The sequence below is a fragment of the Setaria viridis genome, chromosome 9 (assembly GCF_005286985.2).
Source record: "Setaria viridis chromosome 9, Setaria_viridis_v4.0, whole genome shotgun sequence".
In the NCBI taxonomy this organism is placed as follows: domain Eukaryota; kingdom Viridiplantae; phylum Streptophyta; class Magnoliopsida; order Poales; family Poaceae; genus Setaria; species Setaria viridis.
In genome coordinates this window covers 6,789,792-6,811,266 of record NC_048271.2, presented here as the reverse complement: position 1 = coordinate 6,811,266, position 21,475 = coordinate 6,789,792, and the positions used below count along the sequence as shown (strand labels likewise).

Below are 21,475 nucleotides of genomic sequence, written 5' to 3'. Positions count from 1 at the left end.
AATCTATTACAAAATCTATGTATTAAATGTAGATTATTTATGAAATCTATTACAAAATGAGGCTAAACGAGACGAATCGATTAAGCCTAATTTACAAAATCTATTACAAGCCTAATTTACAAAATCTATTACAAAATCTATGTATTAAATGTAGATTATTTATGAAATCTATTACAAAATGAGTCTAAACGGCAAGACGAATCGATTAAGCCTAATTAATCCATCATTAGCATTAGCAAATGTTTACTATAGCAACACATTGTCAAATCATGGACTAATTAGGATCTACGTTGTCAGCCTAATTAATCCATCATTAGCATTAGCAAATATTTACTGTAGCAACACATTGTCAAATCATGAACTAATTAGGATCTACGTTGTCAAACTATGAACTAAGGCTCTAACTAATTAGTCTTAGGCTCTACGTCGTCAAATCAAAGGCTCTAACTAATTAGTCTTAGGCTCTACATCGTCAAATCATGTGAGGCTCTACATTATAATGGGTTCTTAGGCTCTACGTCGTCAAATCAAAGGCTCTAACTAATTAGTCTTAGGCTCTACATCGTCAAATCATGTGAGGCTCTACATTATAATGGGTTATATAATGGGTTTGGGTTTTAGGTTTTGTAAATAATCTCTACATTATAATGGGTTATATAATGGGTTTGGGTTTTAGGTTTTGTAAATAATCTATGTTTAATATTTTTAATTAGTATCTAAACATTTATATGATAGGTTTTGTACATTTATATAATAGGTTTTGTAAATAGTCTACATTTAATAAACATTTATATAATAGATAAACATTTATATAATAGATAAACATTTATATAATAGGTTTTGTAAATAGTCTACGTTTAATACTTCTAATTAGTATCTGTTCATACCAAAACTTGATGTGACAGGTGCTAAAAATAAGCAGGGTAACGGGGCCTTACCATTTGATGTGTTCAAGGTCTCACCGGTGGAAAACTGGACTTCTCTCCCGGTTGAAAAGACACATAGGTGGTCCCTGCAATACATAGGTGGTCCCCGGAATACAACCGGCTTACCATTTGATGTGTTCAAGGCCTCCACCGGTGGAAAACTGGGCTTCTCTCCCGGTTGAAAAGACACATGGGTGATCCCCACAATACATGGGTGGTCCCCGGAATACAACCGGGATTAAAGTTTCCTATTCTAAGTGAATACAAGAACTCCTTCAGTCCTGTTGGTTTGATTTTATCTTTAATCTCTCGGTTTATTCCGGGTGAATACAAGAACTCCTTCGGTCCTGGTTGTTTGATTTTATCTTTAATTTCTCGGTTAATCTCGGTTAATCTCCGTTATTCCGGGTGAATACAAGAACTCCCTCGGTCCTGGTTCTCCGTTATTCCAGGTGAATACAAGAACTCCCTCGGTCCTGGTTGGTTTCGATCCTGGTTGGTTTGATTTTATCTTTAATCTCTCGGTTAATCCTGGTGAATACCAGGAGCGACTCGCTCCTTCGGTCCTGGTTGGTTTGGTTTTATCTTTAATCTCTTGGTTTTATCTTTAATCTCGGTTAATTGGTTTGGTTTTATGTTTAATCTCTTGGTTTTATCTTTAATCTCGGTTAATCTCGGTTTCCTGGTTGGTTTCGTTTTATCTTTAATCTCTCGGTTAATCTCGGTTTCCTGGTTAGTCTCGGTTGTCGGTTAATCTCGGTTGGTTTTGTCGGTTGGTTGGGTTTATGGTTTTATCTTTAATCTCTCGGTTAATCTCAGTTTTATGGTTGGTTTGGTTTTATCTTTAATCTCTCGGTTAATCTCAGTTTCTTGGTTTTATCTTTAATCTCTCGGTTAATCTCGGTTGGTTTTGTTCAATTGGTTGGGTTTATCTTTAGTCCCGACTAATTCTGTTGGTTTGATTTTATCTTTAGTCTTGACTGGTTTTGTTCTGTGGTTGTTTTTATCTTCAGTCCGGTTTAACCTCGGTTAATCCTGTTGGTTTTGTCTTTTAGTCTCTTGTGGTCTTTCTTTAGTCCCGGATGCGTTTAGTTGGTTTTATGGTGGTTTTGTTCCATGATTGCTTTTATCTTTAGTGTTAATCCCGTTGGTTTTATCTTTTAGTTTCTTGGTTTTATCTTTTACTTTCTTGTTGTTTTTATCTTTAGTCCCGAATGTTTAGTTTCTATTTTTTAGTCCGGATGTTTAGTTTCATCTTTAGTTTCGGTATTTTACCCAGAATAGGTTGGTTCCGGGTGTTTGGTTTCGGGTTGGTTCCGAGTGTTTAGTTTTCATCTTCGATTATGGTATTTCAACCAGGATAAACTCCTTTAGTTCATGTAAATTTATGGTATGTAAGTTCATGGTATGTACCGATTGGTTGCTTTAGTTCTGGGTGTTTCACCCAGATGGTTTGGTTTTATCTTTAGTTTCGAGTGAAATTACCCGGATTAAAGAAATTTAAAGATTAGTTTCGAGTGAAATTACCTAATTTTATCTCTAGTTTCGAGCGAAATTACCCGGATTAAAGAAATTTAAAGATTAGTTTCGAGTGAAATTACCTGGACTAAAGATTAGTCCAGGGTGTTTCACACCCGGACGATTAAAGAATTCCTATATCTTTAAGTTCCGGTTATTTTATCCGGATTAAAGATTAGTCCTGGATGAAATTTTGGGTATTTCACCTGGATTAAAGATTAGTTCTAGGTGTTTCATCCGGACATAGTTCCGGTTTAGTCCCGGATATTAATAGTCCTGGTTTTGTCTTGGGTATCGGGTAACCGGTTGGTTTTATTCCGGGTGTTTAGTTTCCATCTTAGTCTCGGTATTTCACCCGGAATAAAAAGTTCTTTAGTCTAGTACACCTTTAATCCTGGTATTTCAATCGGGATACGGATGTTTAGTTTCCATCTTTAATCCCAGTATTTCAATCTGGATAAACTTCTTTAGTTCACGGTATTTCAACTGGGGTAAACTCCTTTAGTTCAGCACGGTTGGTTTTATTCTGTTAGTTTTATCTTTTAGTTCCGGATATTTCATCCGATTGGTTTTATCTTTAGTTCCAAGTATTTCACCTGGATTAAAGATTAGTCCTGAGATAAACTTCTTTATTTCAGTACGGTTGGTTTTATCTGGTTGGTTTTATCTTTAGTTCCAGATATTTCACCCGGATTAAAGATTAGTCTTAGGTTTTCATTCGGATTTTATTTTTAGGTCCGGATATTTCACCCGGATTAAAGATTAGTCTTAGGTTTTCATTCGGATTAAAGATTAAAAAACTCCTAGAGTTCCAGTTTAGTCCTGCCAATTTAGTCTTGGATATTAATAGTAGTCCGGGTATTAGTCCTGGATATTAATAGTTCCGGTTTAGTCCTGGGTATTGGGTAGTCCTAGGTGTTTCATCCGGATTAAAGAGTAAAGAACTCCTTTAGTTTCGGTTTAGTCTCGGATATTTTACCTAATCCACCGGGATAATCAGGAAGAGACCTAGTCCCGGTTGGAAAGACATAGGTCTCGAAAATTCGAAAATCCAACCGGGATTAAAGGTCCCATCTTTAGTCTTGCGTATTTCACCCGGTTGGTTCGAGCCAGGGTCCCATCTTTAGTTCTGCGTATTTCACCGGTCGATTCGAGCCGGTTAGAGAGACATAGGTCTCGAAAATCTGGTCAATTCAAGAGAGACATAGGTTCTAGCCGGTTGGAGATACACATAGGTTCTGGCCGGTTGGAGAAACATATAGGTCTCGAAAATTCAGTTGGAGAGACACATAGTGGCCGGTGGGAGAGACACACAGGTTCCGATCGGTTGGAGAGACACATAGGTCTCAAAAATCTAGAGACACATAGGTCTAGAAAATCCAACTAGGATTAAAGGTTCCCATCTTTAGTTTTGGTTGTAAAATCAACCGGGATTAAAAAGGTTCCAAAAATAAAAAAAGTGGGCCGCCCCTGTCCTGTCCTGCCAGCTCGCGTTGCCCCTGCAGCTCTGCCTCAACCACTGTACCACCTCCTTGAGCTCCAACTCCACCATAGAGATAATTAAAGAGCAAGAGCAAGGAAAACATTGACGCTTCACAAATTCAAGAAAAAACATTGACACTTCACAAATTGAAGAAAAACATACTCATCTCACATGATCTAATACAAGTAAGAACACACAACCAAATAATTCGCACTAGATCCGATACACAATATATGAGTTTGATTTAATTCACAACACGCGGAAGATTCATCAACCAAACAATTCGCACAAGATCTGATACACAATATATGAGTTCGATTTAATTCATAACACGCGGAAGATTCATCAGCACAATCACAAACGAATCATTACAAACAAATCATACACTACTGGATCACTATTCACTCACAAACAAATCATGTGGGGCCACTTGCGCCACGCCGGGCACGCTGGCCTGCACCCTCGCCGCCGAGTACGAAACTGGCCCCCGGGGCTGCCCTAGCCGCTCCCGCCACCAAGGCGAAAGCTAGCCGAGCCCCGCGCGGACTGTTGTGCCTCGCCGCAGGGCCACAACACTCCTGCCGGTAGTCACGCGCCGCCGCCACCCTGTCGCCCCTAGCCGACCGGCCGTGGGAGGCGGTCTCAGCCGTCGTGTGCCCCGCCGGACCATGAGCTCCCGCGCCAGCCGTGCGGCCCCGGCCATCGCGCGCTCTGCCTTGAGATAACGCGTGCGCCTGGAGATAAGGGGGATAAGGGAGAGGAGGAGAGAAGATAAGGGGAAGAGAGAGGGCCGCCTGGGGTAAAAATATTTAGTCTCAGTTGGTGACTCCAATCAGGAATAAAAGGGAACCAGTCGGGACTAATGGGTTCCATGCTCATTTATCTGGGTTGGTGGCTCCAACTGGGACCGAAATCTTCACTTTTATCTCGGTTGGAGATACCAACCGAGATTAAAAGGACTCCGAGAGACTACAAAATTTAGACCTGGGACTAAAGCTTCACCGACCAAGATTAAAAGGGTTCTGAGAGACTACAAAATTTAGATCAGAATTAAAAGTCTTTTAGTCCCGGGTCCAAAACTGTTCCAGATTTATATCGCTGGATGGAAAGTCGCTTCTCTACTCGTGCTCATCGAGCTTGCACAATATAATCACGTAGATGAGTCCGTACGCCCATCTCTTTGCACCAACAACACAGCAGATCACGTGCATCTCTCTCTTGCGCCGCGAAGGTGGCACTGTTTTATTTGCACGCTGAGGCAGTGAGGCTCACCTCCCTCTACTAGGATAACGCCATGGTAGGTCATGGAAACTCCTGTCGAATGAACTTGTCTCGCAACGATCGAAGATCGGAGTCACATGGAAGATGTATCTAGGCCCAAGACATGTTCGCGTATGTGCTGCAGTTGAAGTGTGATTCAGAATACGATGGTTAGAATTGTTAATCTTCGCTAGTGATCCTCTCGTAGCGCAGACCTGCCGTCTCGTCTAGTGTCACTTGTCTCTTCACAAAACACAAAGAATCAAGGCACGTTTGAAGAGCTCCTCTTGGCGCCAGCTCCTTCTGACCGGTTATTGTTCATTCACTGTGCAAACACTGTTCACAGAAGCTCTTCTTCTTTCTCCTCCTCCTCCTCACAGAATTTTTTTGGAGGCCTTCCCTCACAGATTGCTTCGGCTCTGCTGACACCTCTGCCACTTAGGTCTTATTGGCATGGCTCCAACTTTGGGTGGAGCTGCTCCACTCCAGAACTCTAGGCTGAGCCAGCACTGGGTGGAGTTGGAGCTGTCTGATGGAAGTGTTTGACTGGGAGGGTGTCCACAGCTCCAAAAAAGAGGAGTTTGAAGGTGAATTGCCATTCTTGCCCCCCACTCATGGTCCCACCTGTCATCCTCTTATCCTCCTCTTTTCTTCCTCAGGAACGCAGCAGAGCACGATAGAGCAAGGACGAAAGGGAAAGAGAAGAGGAGAGGCATCGCAACCTTTCAATCCAGAAGGAGATGGATGCCCCGAGGACCTTGGCGGAGAAGACGCACGTGACGCCGGGCAGTAATATGAAGATGAGCGCGGTGCCACCCTCGAAGAAGATGGCGTAGGGCGGGTCGAGTGCGAGCGTGAGCGCGTGCGGCCACGTAGGCCGGCGCTGCCCATGGCTCCAGTGCGCTGCGGGCTCGCGGAACGCCGCCACTGTGGAGACCCCATCCCACTCGTACTGTCGACCCGCGCCCACCGCCAGTGCCACGGCCGCGAAGGCCCCCGTGCCGGGCGCCCAACCCCTGCCCTGTCTCGCCGCCATCACCGCGCGCCCAACCCCTACGGGTGGAAGGTGGAGGGCGCTGGGCGGCGGGGCTCAACGGGCCGGCAGAGGGGCTCGACGGCCGGCGGCGGGGTGGACGGCGATGGGGGTAGACGCGAGGAAACATGCGCGCGGGAGGGAGATGTGGCGTGGGGAGGTCTCGGGAGTTTTTTTGCAACTAGTGGTATTGGTGGGTAATTACCCACCAACTCCACGAGGAACTTCAAAAGATGTTGTTTTGGAGCTGCAAAAAAGGTGCTCCAAAACTTCACCTCTATTTGCACTACAGCTCCATAAAATTTTGAAGCTGGGGTATTTAGGGGGTGTTTGGCATGGCTCCACTCCAGAACTCCAGCAACTGCACCAAGAAATCCAACCAAACACCTCAACTCCAAAACTCCATGGAGCAGCCAACTCCATGGAGCTGTAGTGCAAATGGAACTGGAGTTTTGGAGCACCTCTTTTGCTGCTCCAAAACAACCTCTTTTGAACCTCCTCGTGGAGTTGGTGGGTAATTACCCACCAATGCTACTTGTTACACAAAAAAACGTTTCGTTCTGTTCCTCCCGAGCTCCCACCCGTGACTATTTCCCCACCCCCGTCACCTGTCGCCCGTCACCTCCCCGCCGCCCGTTGCTACCCCGCCTGCCGCCTCCCCGCCGCTCGCCCGTCGCCATCTCGCCGTGCCGCCCGTCGCCGCCCCGCCCCCGTCACCGTGCCGCCCGTCGCCCGTGGCCGCCCCGCCGCCCGTCGCCGCCCCGCCCCCGTCGCCCGTCGCCTCCGGCCCGTCGCCGCCCCGCCCCCGTCGCCCGCCGCCCCGTTGCCCGTCGCCCCGCCGCCCGTTGCCGCCCAGCCCGCCGCCGGCCGGCCCCGTCGCCGCCCCGGTCCCGCGGCCCCCGCAGCCCGCCGCCGGCCGGCCCCGTCGCCGCTCAGACCTGCAGCCCAAGCCCCGCCGTGGAGCTTGACGTGGACAGCACCGAGGAGAACGTGGCAGGAGAAGAAGATGGGAGAAGAAGAAGGGATAGAGAGGATGACAAGTGGGGCCTGAATTGGGGGCAACAATGGCAATTCACACTGAAATCGATCTTTTTTGGAGTTGAGAGTACCCATCTAGCCAAACACCCCATTTTTGTTCTAGAGTTCTAGAGTGGAGCTGGCTCCACCTGGAGTTCTGGAATGGAGGAGCTCTGCTCGGAGTTGGAGCCATGCCAAACAGGACCTTAGCTGGAATTTTTGATGGAGTACAGCTTCAGAACCAGGACCTTACAGTGGCCGGAGTCGGAGCTGGTGAAGCCCGGCCGAATCAAATCCTCCGTGGCAAAGCTCGCAGAATTGATGCGAAAGCCCATTCTAGCGGGCCGACTTAATGGGCCTGCCTTGCAAAGTCGACCCACCTCGTCTTGCCGGCCTGACCCATTCGGACCGTATGGCGTTTGACATTTCAACCATTCAGCAGATGTGAGCAGTGGCATGGATGAGAAATACGATATGAGCTCGCTTCCCATCGCATCGTGGATCCATAATGTCCACGTCATGTATTCATAATGTCCACATGGTGAGAGGTTTCTGCAGCAAATTCATACTAATTCTAGAAGAAGACAAGAAGTTTGTAGTTGAGCACGTGTTACTCAATCGTTTTTAAATACTCCTTTTCAACTTCTTATAAATATTATTTATTTTCGAAAAATGATCTTCAACCATTTATCTTATCAAAATATTTATCCCATGAAATATACAATAACTTTTCTACGTACGTAACTTTTGTTATGTATTTAGACATAATATATATCTAGGTGCATATCAAAAACTATGTATCTCAAATTAACAGGGTTTGGAATCAAAAAATACAGGAAAAATAGGTAAGTTCCCCTGCTGACTTCGGTAAAAAAAAGCTATGTATATCTAGAAAAAGGCAAAACATGTACTTTGGACGGAGGGAGGGAGTATTAAGATTGTTGTTTTTATATTAGTTATATTTTCACATACTTGCACTTGAAGACGTACGGTCATTAAAAATTCAGATATCTCTATGACAAATTAGTTTGACATAATTGTAATATATTTAAAATAATGAATATATTTAGAAATAGTTTCATCAAAAAATATACCCCCATTCTAAAAAGAATAATTTTCTGTGATTTTTCAGACAGATTAAGGGTGAATGAAAAAGATGCATGTACCTGTTCAGTTTGTATATAGAAAATGGAGAAAATACATTTTCATTTAATCATGCACGCACGAGATCAATGCGCCAAATTTTGCATGCGTAAGATTTAAATCCTAAAATATTATTTTTTGATAAATTTTAAATACCAAAGTATTATTCTTTTTGGGATGGAGGAAATATTTAGAAATAGAAGGGCTATTAGTTTAAAATACTCCTTTTAGGTTCAAAAGAATGACGGTTTACATTTTGCCACACAATGTTGACACTTCCAGCCAATATGGGTCTAAATTATTTTCCATGTAACGCCAAACATCCTCAATTTCTTTAGCTTATTCATTCAGGCTTCATTATCTCCTCATCCTAGTCTTAATCCACCCCCCCTGGCCCATGCCCTCCCTTCCTCTTTTAAAAGCACTCCACCGCCCTCCCTTTCGCCATTCCAAAAAATCCCCAAATCCCGACACCGAACGCCGACGGCGATGTCCCTCCGCAAGCGCCAGCGCTCGGCCAGCAGCTCCCGCCTCGCCGCCTTCTGCTCGCCGCCGTCCCCTCCCCCTCCCTCCTCCTCTTCCGCCTCCCGCCCCGACTCGCTCTCCTTCCCCAACGCCGACCTCCTCCTCCGCCTCCACCTTGACCCCTCTTCCCCCGACGACGCCGACGCTGAGCCGTACCCCGACTGCCACCTCGCCGCCGCCGCCGGAACCTTCCTCGACCTGCACGTCTCGTCCTCGTCCCTCCTCCGTTCGCGCTACTTCGCCGCCCTCCTCTCCGACCGCTGGTCCCCGTCCCCGTTCCCCCCGGCGGGTGGCCGTCTCTCCCTCGCTGTGGTGGCGTCCCCCTCGTGCTCCCGCCCATTCCACGCCCACGTCGAGGTGCTCCGCCTCCTCCACACGCTCGACTTCGCGGGCGCCATCCGCTCCCCCGGCGATGCCCTCGACCTCCTCCCCGTCGCGCTCCAGCTCCTCTTTGACGCCTGCGTCGAGGCTTGCATCCGCTTCCTCGAGGCGGTGCCCTGGTCCGAGGACGAGGAGGCCCGCGTCATCGACCTCGCCCCGCTCCTCCCCGCCGATGAGGCAGCCGACCTGCTCGCCAGGGTCTCCCCTCCCCCCGTCGCCACTGGTCCCACTTCCGCTGCGGGGGAGGCCGCCAGGTCGCCCTCCGAGGCCATGCTGCACGGCCTGATCCACTCGGCGATCCATGGCCACCCCGTCCACGCTGCCACCAAGGCGTTCGTCGCGATGCTCCTCAAGGACTACCCGTCGCGGGACTGCGTCCACAAGGTGCTCGACGAGGCATTTCAGTCGCGCCTGGAGACAGTCAAGGAGCTCATGGGGAAGTACGCCAGCCCGGACTTCAGGGTCGCTGTGGACAGTGACGAACGCGAGGCCATACAGAGGCTGAACCTGCATTCTGCAGTGTTGAATGTGAAGCACCTGTATTGGCTCATCGAGAGGATGGTCGATCTGAGGGTGGCGGATAATGCGGTGACGCTGTGGAGTGATCAGGTTGCCCTGGCTACTGATTTGCAGAAGTTGCTGAGTGATGCGGACATGTGGAGGAACATGACGCCTGGGCTTCCGGTGCTTGTGACCAGATGCACACTCAGGCTCGCCAATTCAGTTGTCACTGGGGAGACTCTGGTACCTCGGCAGGTTAGTCTGCTAATCGATAATCTTGCTGTTGCATCAACTTTTTCATACGCATCATATCTTGTGAAGGTAAATTACGACATTAAAATGTGAGAATTCAGTAAAAAAGATGGCTAGCTCCATGTGGTTTCCTTATGTTGCATAGCAGTTGATAATAGGTTGCATATATCAACACAATACCATGGTCTGTCAGAATGATTTAACTTGCTGCAGCTTATAAGATTTGTTAATGGAATTCATTAGAAGCCTATGCCTTTGTGGTCATAGCATCTTTTCCTCTTATTGCAAAGTAGCACCCAATGTGTTCAATTGTTTATAGGCAAGCCTGAAAAGCCAGACATAACTTGCATACCATTTTTGTTGATACGTCTCACCACAAGGAAAATAGGTTCTATGGTTCTTATCCTTTTTTCATCGGGCCCTAGGTATCATATTGTTAATCATTTATTTATGCTTGCTGACATTCTCATGGCTATGCAAGATAACTTTTGTTGATACGTATTTTGGTTGATCTGAGTATTTTCTTTAAGAAGTCCAGATTAATCCTTACTTCAGTCCTAGAGTTGTTTGAGCCCCTGACTTACAGATGGAATCTACTTCCACTTATTAAAATGGATAGAGAAACTAGTGAGTGCAAATTTGTTAAAGTTATCCCTCCAGTTACAATAGTGCACCAGTTTGTACATCGATATGGTCACCAACATACTATTTTGACAATTAATTACTAGTATGATGTATTGTTATTTTTCTTATTCCTTTAGGAACAATTTATTCGATTCAAGTAACATGTTGTGTGATGACTCCATATCATCCGTCATGCTGTCAGTGGCTTAGTGGGTATTTCTGTTTGTTGAGATATGCCTGTCATAAGTTTAAGAATGCCACAAGATCTCTACAACATCGATTGGTATTGTTTTAAGATTCTCCGAATCAATTTTTTTTAGGTAGTTGCTAGTGTAGCACATAATAGAGCAGACGTCTTTTATGAATATATTGATTAGTTTGTGATTCATTAGGTTAAGTGCTATTCATGCATTAATTGAAGTAATAGGTTGCGAACAGGATTATCTTGCATGAGTTGGTTGAACCGATGAAGTTGTTCAGACTTCAGAGTGATCTATTTTTGACATGATTTATTAATGGCGTGGGTTGCACTGTCATTTTTGGTAATACAACCTGTATAAGTGCTTTGATGTTGATTGGTAACCTGAATGAGTATTTGCGTGAATTTACAGGAGCAATTCCAATAAGGATTGGATTTATAGGTATGTAAATATTGTTATTGGAGTTAGGGATGGTAAAGAGCTGAAAGAAGGATATCTTTCTAGAGGATGGTAGGAATAATACTTGAACCCAGATTGTATTCAGACAAAAAGCTTCTACCTGCAACCGAATATTTTTTAATAAGTCAGCCCAGGCAAAAAAAAAGAGAGGAAAAACCCCCGCTCAGGTCTGCTATCAGATTTGTGAACAAGACCACACCATTGACATTCTCTTGAAACCACAACCAGAATTTTTGTCATCATAAAAACAAAGCTTTGCCTGAAGGCCACAAACTAAAGATATTCAAGGATGCGTTAAGGAATGCCCCAGAGTTATGCAAACTATCCATTGTTGCCCTTTATCTACAGCATGACTGCCAGTAAACGAAATGGTATGTAGCTGCAAGTTATAGTATTTAGTTCGCTGAAGAGGTTACTCTGTATGCATACGCTCATTGGAGGCTTTGATAAAACTGCAAAGCTTGTAACATTTCTGGGAAGGCATATATTTTTTTATGAAGAACTATGAAGTCCTCCTTTATTACTGTTACTAGTATATTCTCTAGATAACAGATCAAAATGTCAAACTGGTTCTTGATTTATTCAGCATGTAGTGTCTATGATACATCTGTGCCCCAGTATCCTCCTGTCCATGTTTTTGTTGAAGCACAGGTGACACATTGGCTGCATATCTGTTTCTTGTGTTATTATTGTGCACGTGTGCTGATATTCATTACTTTTCCTTGCAATCTTTCACTCACAATATCTGGTTTGGCCTCTGTGTTTTGGTTCTGGCTTGAATTAATGCCTCTAAGGAATAAACTACGGTACATTTTAGATAGGATAAGTTTTATGATTTGCTGCATCTGTACTGTTTAGGTTTATTTTTAATACAAATTTCCCTTCCATCCGTGCATGTGCAGTTTATGTATCTATTGGCTGATGTTTCCTTCGAGCCATGCAACATTCTAGTACTTTGATGTCATGTAATTGTCAAACTGAACCGCAACCTCATTCTTTCCATTGCATCTGTGCATTTGAAGCCCTTTCTACTATATGTCTTGTCATCAGGTGAGGACGAAGCTCGTCAGTTGCTGGCTCCCTGTCCTGAACGTCTGCCGGGGCATAGTTCAACCAATGCACTTCCACAAATCAACGAACTGCCAGGAGCTGGAGGAGGCGTTTCTTCAGATCATCTCCACTCTGCCCGTCCCAGAGGCCCAGGAGCTGCTTCGGCAATGCCTCGGGTTCTCGACCCGCAACGTCGACGACTGCCCGCATCTGGTTGCCGCGTTCAAGACGTGGTTCCGGCGCGCTGGCCGGGCTCCTCTGGGTGGCGATATCTGAGACGAGCGGATGTCTGTGTCTGTATCGTCTCCAATCAGTGCGTCTTTCGCTGTGCATTCTCCCCTGTAGCTAGCTGTAGGCCTCCCTAAATCCTCTTGATTTAGTATAGTGCTTGCGTCTCTGTTTTTATATATTGTTTGTTTTCGCACTTTTACTGTCCATACTCCGTTTTACTGTCTATAATTAGCCAAGTAAAAGTGCGCTCAGTGTTTTAAACTTAATGAACACTGTTTGTGCGAATTGCACTCAATGTGCTGTGTTTGAGGGCGGAAGTATGTCTACAATTGTCTAGAGCATTGCGACTGGTCCTGACATTTGGTCCTGAAATTTGCTGTGAAGTAGACGAACACAATTTTTCTGAACCAATGAAAATAATTAGTAGTGAAAATTGCAGTGATGAAGTAGATTTACACATTTTCTGAACCCATTCGACTTAAGAATTAAGAATCGAGGACGTATTAATTAGGATTTAGGATGCTGTGGAGAAAGATAAAATTTCCTGTATGCTATTGAAAATTTAACACATCCTTCTATGCCATCCAAATTTAATTGATTCATTCTATGCCATTGGAAAATTATTTCGTCCCTGAATACCGCTGAATGTCGTGTTTCTGCGAGCTGTAAGCCTGTAGGTTCACGCCGTCAAAATGCCGTTCATCTTGTATCGTATTGCCATTTTTACCCCCTCATCGGATGTCTTCTCCAAAAACAATACAGTAGCTCTCTTCTTTCTTCCTGGAATCCCCAAATCGATTTCATTCCAAACCCGCACCCCCATCCGCCCATCCGCATCGCGCTCCCTGGTGGCGCGCAGGCCGCATCGAGCGGAGTCGGCGCCCTCTGGGTCGCGCGTGCAGGCCGCGTCGCGCGCCCCCCGCCGATCGTCGCCCCCCTGGGTCGCACGAGCGAGACGCATCGCCGCGCCGCCAGTTGCTGTCCTGTTCAGACCGATTGGTTCCTACTTTCGCATTGGCAAGGATCCCCTTGCTTGCGTGGATGCATCGTTCAATCATCTCCTGCAGAATCATTTTCACTGTTGCCGCCACTGAAATCCAATTCCCCCCTTTATCTTCTTGGGTACGGGAACCGCAATCCCTCAAGCTGGTCGCGGATTCGACAAACGCGGCAGAGTACTGGCATGCGCGCATCGACGCAATGAACATGTATGGTTTATGCATACGTATCTATAGGTGAGTGTTAATTTGTTTTGCGTACCCACTTAGTATTACTCTTAATTGCAATGTCATTAGAAGGAATAGTAACAAAAATCTCTCTTCTCGTCAAAGGTTCACCTAACAGCGTTACCATTTTGTGACAACAACGACATTTCTATCTAGAGAGTAATCATGTAAACATATCACAATATGAAACTCTTTTGTAACAACCTACTCTATCAATGAAATAGGCACCGTCTCGTGCCCATTCGTTCAAAACAAAAAAAAATTGTGACAACAACGGCACGTAAGGGATGAAGTTAAATTTCTAATGGCACTGAAGGATGAACTACATTTGGATGGCATATATTTAATGGTATAATAGGAATTTTCTCGTGGAAAAAAAGGTAACGCCTGACATTCCTCGAAGATTATTACATTGTTGTCGTACATGTCAAAAGCCCAAAGGCACGCCAAGTTTGTCCTCGTCAATTTTCTCCATGCATTGGCATTGCAAACTCACAACGAGACGAAGGAAAATGAAAAGACAAAAACTGGACCAATGCATGAGTCAGATACGCGTCATGACTTTTAACGATTTTACTTTTACCGACTAGGGGAGACTGCGAAGAGGGATGCCCTCGGCGTACGCAAGCTCGCGGCTAGTAGAAGCCCTGCACCGGCCACCGGCGGTCGGGGTCCGGCAGCCACGACGACCGCTTCTTCTTCTTAGCCTTGTCCTTCTTTCCCTCGCCGCCGTCGTCGCCATCCTCAGAGCTCCTCGAATCGCCATCCGACGCGGCGCCGCACCCGGCAGCGGCCCCGGCGCCGCCTGACTTGTGCCTGGACCGCACATACTCGATCAGCCTCCACGCCGCCGGCTTCTGCTGCTGCGGCTGCGTTGCCGGCGGCGGAGGAGGAGGCGGCTGCGGCGGGGACGCCCCCTGCTTGGCCGGCGTCTTCTGCGGCTGCTCCGGCGCCAGCGGAGCCGGCGGCGGGTTCTTGGCATCGTCGTCAAGAGGGTCGTCGGGGAGGCGCGCCGACTGGGACAGGCGCTCGTAGTCCGGCAGCGGCACGGTCTCCTCCGACGCGCCGTCCCCGTCGCCGCCGCTGCCGCCGACGCTGTCCATGAGCAGCCGGTGCTGATCGCTGCCGCCGGGCCTCCGCTTCTGCCGCCGCGCGCCGAACCTGGAGCCTGGCCTCCTGCCGCTGCTGCTGCTGGTAGCGTGCCGTCCCTGCTCCTCCTCATCGTCCGAGTGATCCAGCATGTCCATATTTAACGAGCTCCTCGGCGCCACGAACCATGCAAAATCTCTCTCTCTCTCTCTCTCTCTCTGCTCGTTGCTCTTTGGGAGGATAAAATCCTTCTGCGAGTGTGGTTGTGGCCTATGGCGACGCGACTCCCAAAAGGGGACGCAGAAACCAGCAACAGGGGAATGGATATTCGGAGGAAAAGTTTGACGAGAAGTTCTCCTTCCCGTCCGGCCCGGCTGTTGGCGTTGATCTGAGCTGGTGGTTGACTTGGAGGAAGGGCGTCGTGTGGCGGGTTGGCGGCGTCGTGCACACGCGGTCCGCTTGGTTACGTGTCGCCCTGGACGAAGGAGTGGGTCCCGCTGGACAGTGACGAAGACGTACGGTTCGATGCCTGACGCCGCGGCGTCCGTGGATTTTGACGGTTTTGGGGCACAAGAATTTGCGAATTTTCCTGGGACCGGACTTCTAGCCCGTCATTGAGAAGAGCTCCTAAATCTTCGAGAAGATCTTGGTACGGAGGAGAAGCAATGATCACTGCCATCGTTCCTACCTAAATTCCGGTCAAATCCGTGATCATTTGACCGCATCGTTCCTAGATACACCGTGTGTGGTGGGCTTGGATAAGAATTATCCCGAGTTCAGGACCGCTATACCTGACGAAGTGACTGAAGTTTCAGCTGGACATTACTATTCATTCAAGACATCGGCCGCAGTGATGGTATAACGAAATTGCCATTTGAAGGGCGTTTATTGGGGAGTACCCCGCGGATTCCCTAACACATTATCATAGGAGTAGTTGCAGATACCGCCTACTAGCCAGTCTGCACTTTGCGAGGAAATTATGTTTTTTTAAACAAAATACGAGGATATTATTGTTTGAAGTACAATTTTAATGGTTCTAGATTTCGACTCAAGTAGGCTGTGCATTTTGCAGCTTTTATCCAGTCAAATGACACGAGGAGAATATATATGAGAGTTCTAAGTACAATGATTTAGCATTGGAGGAATGTGAATCCGAGACTGATTATTTTGGCTGGATTTGCAATTTTTTGATGTTTTATTTTATAATCTTAATGTAGTACTCGACCAACAATATTTTACTTAAGCTCATTTTATATTGTTCGTATATCTTTGGATCTAGGACCAAATACAGCTTGTCGGATGCCAAATTGGGTTTTTGCATACCGATCGTGGTCCCTTCATGCCTCGAGGAAATGACGGTTTCAATTAATTTAAGCAAGCCCGACGATCATTGGTTCTTCCATTCTATTGATTGTAGATCACTTAATCAGCATCATATGTCCTAGATCCTAAACTTCTTATCATCTTAAATCCTACGTGGATCTAAGTGTTAATGGGTTAAAATGCTAATCTTTAGCACTAGCTAGCCCATTCAAACAAAAATGCTAATGGGTGGGTTAAACTTTAGGTAAGCTCAAAAAAATATATTTAAACATCCGCTAGGAGATGTGAGATAATTAGTGCAAATAAGAACCAACAGCTTGGAAAAGACCAAATACCCCAACTATCACCCATACATCATTGCTCCCTCCGTTCCAAATAGTAGAAATCTACAACTTAGAATGGAGGTAGTATTTTTTTAACATAGAGAAACAAAACTTAAATCACCTGAAACGACGATTGGATCACATCGAGACCGATCTACGCGGCGAGTCGGCGTCGATACATCATACTTGCATGCCGGACTTCGTCACTTCTTTTACACGCCAAGCCACACAGAGATGGAAAGATTTGTCTTGGTCAACACTCAACACACGCGACCGAGGACGGGAGGAATTCCAAGCTAGCAAATCAGTAAACACCGGTGCCACCCGCCGGTGCCATGTTTTACGTCTAGGAAATGCGCACGGACACTTACAATATGCGCTAACGCACTTACACTCATCCTTATAAATATACATCGACATATCCTACCTCTACGAGCATTTGTGGGCTAGAGACTGAGCTGGCAGATCTTGTGAGTCGCTACTTCCACCTCGCTGTCAACGGACACGTCACCGTAAGTTAAATCCTTAATAAATCTAGAAAAAAAATACCTTGATAATTTTTTTTAACAAACTAAAAAACAAGTATCCTGTGCTGAGTTGAGGACTCAAACAAGAAATCTGCCAGCTAAGCTACGCTGAGTTCCTATATAACTCAGACTTAAAGCAAAGGATATGCAATATAAATGAGTAACAAATTGGTCGGAACTACCCGTTCCTCTAATGGTATCAGTGTGCCACCACTAGCATCGCTATGTGTGAACTTTGCAAATAGTTTTGGTCGGCTTATTTATACGTTACTCCCTCCGTTCCAAGTTATAAAGCGTTTTATAACTTGTGGAGGGACGGAGGAAGTAAACGGCATCGTTAATTCTCTTAACAGTGTCACGTGCACCAAATTGCAAATTTTAGCTATGAGGGCATGACTATGATTTTTTTAATCATCATGTGAGTATGCGACTCCGTGGCTTAGGCTAATCCCAGTGGGAGTTTCATAGAGGTTTCATACACATTAAATACGGTGACATATCAGCATATGTGATGACATGGCATGGTAGTTATGAAGTGAGAGAGGGAAGGGGTTTCATCAGGATGAAACCGTGTATACACTGTTTCCAAGACTATGAAACCTATTGAAACTTGCATTGGAGGCTATAGAGTTTCATTTCATCTAACCATATCCAATCACATGCCTCACAATTAAATGTCATGAGCATCCTATGAAATCGTGAAATGAAACTGTGCACTGGGACTCCCTATTTCATTCATGAGAATACACTTCATGGGATGATGTGGCATCTTTGAAAACAGTGCAATGAAACCTGCACTGGGACTAGCCATATGGTCACGAAAACGTGAGAGCGCGTAGAACATGGTGTCCAGTTTATATTTTGTTTCTCTTTATTTCTGGTGTCTTTATGCTTTTGGCAGCAAGGGCAGCCAAGCATGTACCGCGTTCGCCGTGCGTGACAAGTATTAGGAACCAATCACATCGGTGGATCACTCTTGCTACCGTGCAACGCCTTGAGCTCTTCTACCAGCCGTGCCCAGTCACCGCAAGACGAGCCGCCCTCAGCTACCGCCGCACGCGCCGCGGCGCCGAGCTCCCTGGACCTGGCCCTCCTCGCCGCCGCGGCCGCCTCCTCGCCTTGGCCGTCGCCCATGAGCCTCCCCACGGTGCGCGCCACCGCGTCGGCCGGCACCACGGCCTCCAGGCCCCCCTCGCGCACCCGCACCCCCACGCGGAGCACCTCCACGAGGAACGCCTCGTTCACAAACTGCTCGGCGCGGAGCGGCCACGTCGCGAGTGGCACGCCGGCGCAGACGGCCTCCAGCACCGAGTTCCAGCCGCAGTGGGTCACAAACCCGCCCACGGCGCGGTGCGCCAGGATCTCCGCCTGCGGCGCCCACCGCCCGGCCACCACCATGCCGTGGCTGGACGCGCACTCCTCCCGAGACGTGCCGCCGCCCCCACCCTCCCCTCCGGCCGCCGGGATCACACAGAGGAACGGCCGGCCGGACGCGCGCAGCCCGGCGGCAAGCTCGCGGAGCTGGCTCTCGCCCAGCGCGCACGTGCTCCCGAAGCACACGTACACCACCGACCCCGCCGGGCGGCCGTCGAGCCACTGCAGGATGGGGTCCCGCTCGGCGGTGCGGGCAGAGACAGCGGCGGCGCGCGTGGGGCCGACGAGGAACACCTCCTTGCGGCGCCCGACGAGCTGGCTCTGGTAGTAGGCGGCGAAGTCGGCCTCGAGCGCCGAGAAGGTGTTGAACGCGATGGCGCAGCTCTCGGCCTCGGCGGCGCGGAAGAGCGGGAGGTGCGCCAGAGCCTCCTCGTTGACCTGCGCCCTGCGCAGCTTGAGGGGGCACGGGAACCCGCCGGGGACGACGAACGGGTCCGGGAGGACCTCGGGGCGGTGGAGGTGGACCGCGACCATGGCGGCCGCGGCGAAGGCGCCGATGGTGTGGAACGTGACGTGCGGCACGCCGCAGTCGCGCGCGACCCGCGGGGCCCAGTAGAGCACGGCGTCCGAGACGACCGCCGCTGGCCCGTCGCGGGCGCGGAGGGCGGCCGCGAGCGCCGGCGCCAGCGCGGACTCCGCGGCGGCGAAGAAGGCCGGCCCGGAGGATGCCTCGTCCGGGAGCAGGGAGAAGTCCTCGTGCCCGCCCGGGCAGCGGAAATCCGCCACGTGCACCGGCACGGACGGCGGCGCGAGGGCCGCGAAGTGCGGCGTGGTGACGATGGCGGCCGTGGTGGCCGCGGTGGAGACGCCGTGTTCTCCGCAGGGGTCGGCGGCTGCGGCGGCCTTGGCCGCGAGGGGCGCGAAGTGGCTGCGCGCCAGGAATGGCACGAAGACGAGGTGAAGTGGAGGCGCGGTGGCGCGTTCTCGCTGCTGCTGGGTGAGCGGCATGGCGCGGGTTGTTTTCTCGTGGGCTGGAGCACGGCTGGCTGTGTGTGTGCGTGTTGCGGAGGTTGTGGGCTGGGCTTCTTGTTTGCGGTGGGTTGGGTTGGGGTGTGGCAGATGCGTGTGGGATTGGGCCTACGGAATCCTCGGTCATGAAGAACATGCCGCATGTGAGTGTGTTTAGTTTGTGTATCTTCAACAACCCGATGCTCTTAAAAAGTTAAAATTACGAAAATGGAGTCCTTTGGCTGTCCTGACAAAAGAGGGAAATCGGTGTCCCAAGCACTGTTGAGGCATGAATGCCGACGATGCTGATTGTGCTGGTTCGTGATCCGGACGCGCCATGCATTTCCTCCCAACTTTCCTAAGCAACAATGCAACTGCAACTGTGGCGACGGCGATGTAATTTACTAAACGCTACTTCCTTCTCTAATTATCGGATGTACAGCCCATAGTTCTCTAATTACGGTTTTATGAAGAATTTGTTTCATATTCCCTCCTACTTTCCGTTATGAGGGACGCACATCTTTTTGCACAGACCAAGAGGAAGGATAATGGACGGTATGGCCGTCGCTTCGCGCTTTGGTTTCTTTGCATGCAGTGCTAGCGAAATGAAGCAGCATGGATGGCATCAATGGCGTGACTAAAAACGCTTTGCTTTGGAATAGCAATGACTCGATACATTTTCGCATTGAGAAAAGAGTGCAGCTTCTATGTGTGAACGTACGGCTGACAAAAAAGGTACACTCTCTATTCAAGACCGGAGGGAGTTTTCTTTTTGGCGAGCGGCTTATTTAATTTCGTATTTGTATCCAGTAGAATAGTGACTGATATGATCTTATTTCATTTAACATTGAATCATTATGATTTAAAGGTGCACGCTGAGATTTTTTTAGGAAATATTTAATCTCCGGAGTCCTTTTTAGTCGGATGTTTTTCAATTTTGTTTTTAAGACATCCTAGGAATTTATTCACGAGTGCCTTCATATACAAGTCCGTCGAATTGGCAGATTTTGGGCTCACGTAGACGTAGTTGGGAAGGTTTCTTTCATCACTCTTTACTTAGAGAGCTCCTAAGTACATGATCAAACAAGTCTTAATAGAAGGTTTCAATTAAATTCTATGAGCATATGTCACATCAGCAATTTTGCTGATTTGTCAATATCATTATAAGAAGAGAGAATGGGTGTTTCATCACGTGTGAAAAGGAGTTTCATCCTTATGATACTCAGCTGTCACATTATCAAGTTTACAATCTTGATAACTATGCAATGAAAATGTGCACTGAAACTGATCTGGTTGTGACACGACCGATTTGACGCTCAAACATTTAAGAGTATCGAAGAAAATTATAGTCAATAGTGACTACTCTATGAATGACAAATAGTATATTTACCAATATGCACCTAAGTAGGGTGGAATCCTGTCCATACGAGTTCAATCTCCGACTCGGTAAGAATAGTTGTATTTACTGCTACTTATTTTTTTCAGTGGTAATTAATCGGTCGACCGTCTAATCTTTTAGTACACAGGCCGTATGCACGTATACTAAGCGCAAGCACATATGAATATCTGTTGCATAATGTATATTTGCTCGTTTTCCATGCGCTGAGCCACAGTGCAAATCCCAGCCGTCGGATTCGCTGCAGCTCTACTGAGCTGACACCGTGCCAGCGAGCGACGCCCTCAGCGAGCAAAGAGGCGGCCCGGCGTTAACCACTCCACGTCGTTTCCACCCTCCCAAAAATGCAAACCGATCGGACGATTCTTCTTCCTCTTCTTCTACCCCGCGGCGCCGGCCCTGCCCCTGGTCATGTCAGTCTTGCCGCCATTGCGTGACTCGCAGCTCCCCGGTTCTCTTGCCTGCTTACGTATCCTGGTGTGGAGTCTTCTTCAACCTCCTTTTCTGTTCATGTTCTTGCTGTTGCTCGATGGCAAACTGGTTTTGCGGATTCTTCTTTTTCCAAAATACTTCTTTGTTATTTGCTATACCTTATACCATATAATT

The 21,475-nt window shown here is 47.7% G+C and overlaps 3 protein-coding genes across 5 annotated transcripts; 1 reads left to right on the top strand and 2 right to left on the bottom strand.

The window, feature by feature from the left end:
- The first annotated feature begins 8,822 nt into the window (after positions 1-8,822).
- LOC117838781 (BTB/POZ domain-containing protein At1g63850) lies at positions 8,823-12,869 on the top strand. Of its 3 annotated transcripts, none has more exons than XR_011897054.1 (3): positions 8,823-10,042; positions 11,275-11,693; positions 12,373-12,511. XR_011897054.1 is itself a non-coding variant. In XM_034718939.2 (3 exons), exons 1-2 carry the CDS (start codon positions 8,870-8,872, stop codon positions 11,287-11,289), a joined length of 1,188 nt encoding a protein of 395 aa, XP_034574830.1. In that variant the 5' UTR covers positions 8,823-8,869; the 3' UTR covers positions 11,290-11,304; positions 12,373-12,512. The 3 variants fall into 3 exon arrangements, 2 of the variants coding, with proteins under 2 accessions (XP_034574830.1, XP_034574829.1); XM_034718939.2 differs by having other exon boundaries at positions 11,275-11,304; positions 12,373-12,512; XM_034718938.2 differs by lacking the exon at positions 11,275-11,693 and having other exon boundaries at positions 8,830-10,042; positions 12,373-12,869.
- Positions 12,870-14,147: 1,278 nt separating this feature from the next.
- On the bottom strand, positions 14,148-15,342 carry LOC117837014 (uncharacterized). The gene has a single exon (XM_034716550.2). It carries the CDS (start codon positions 15,074-15,076, stop codon positions 14,465-14,467), a length of 612 nt encoding a protein of 203 aa, XP_034572441.1. The 5' UTR covers positions 15,077-15,342; the 3' UTR covers positions 14,148-14,464.
- A 2,331-nt stretch (positions 15,343-17,673) lies between these two features.
- LOC117837013 (probable UDP-glucosyl transferase 73B6) lies at positions 17,674-19,516 on the bottom strand. The gene has a single exon (XM_034716549.2). It carries the CDS (start codon positions 19,471-19,473, stop codon positions 18,049-18,051), a length of 1,425 nt encoding a protein of 474 aa, XP_034572440.1. The 5' UTR covers positions 19,474-19,516; the 3' UTR covers positions 17,674-18,048.
- Between the last annotated feature and the right edge of the window lie 1,959 nt (positions 19,517-21,475).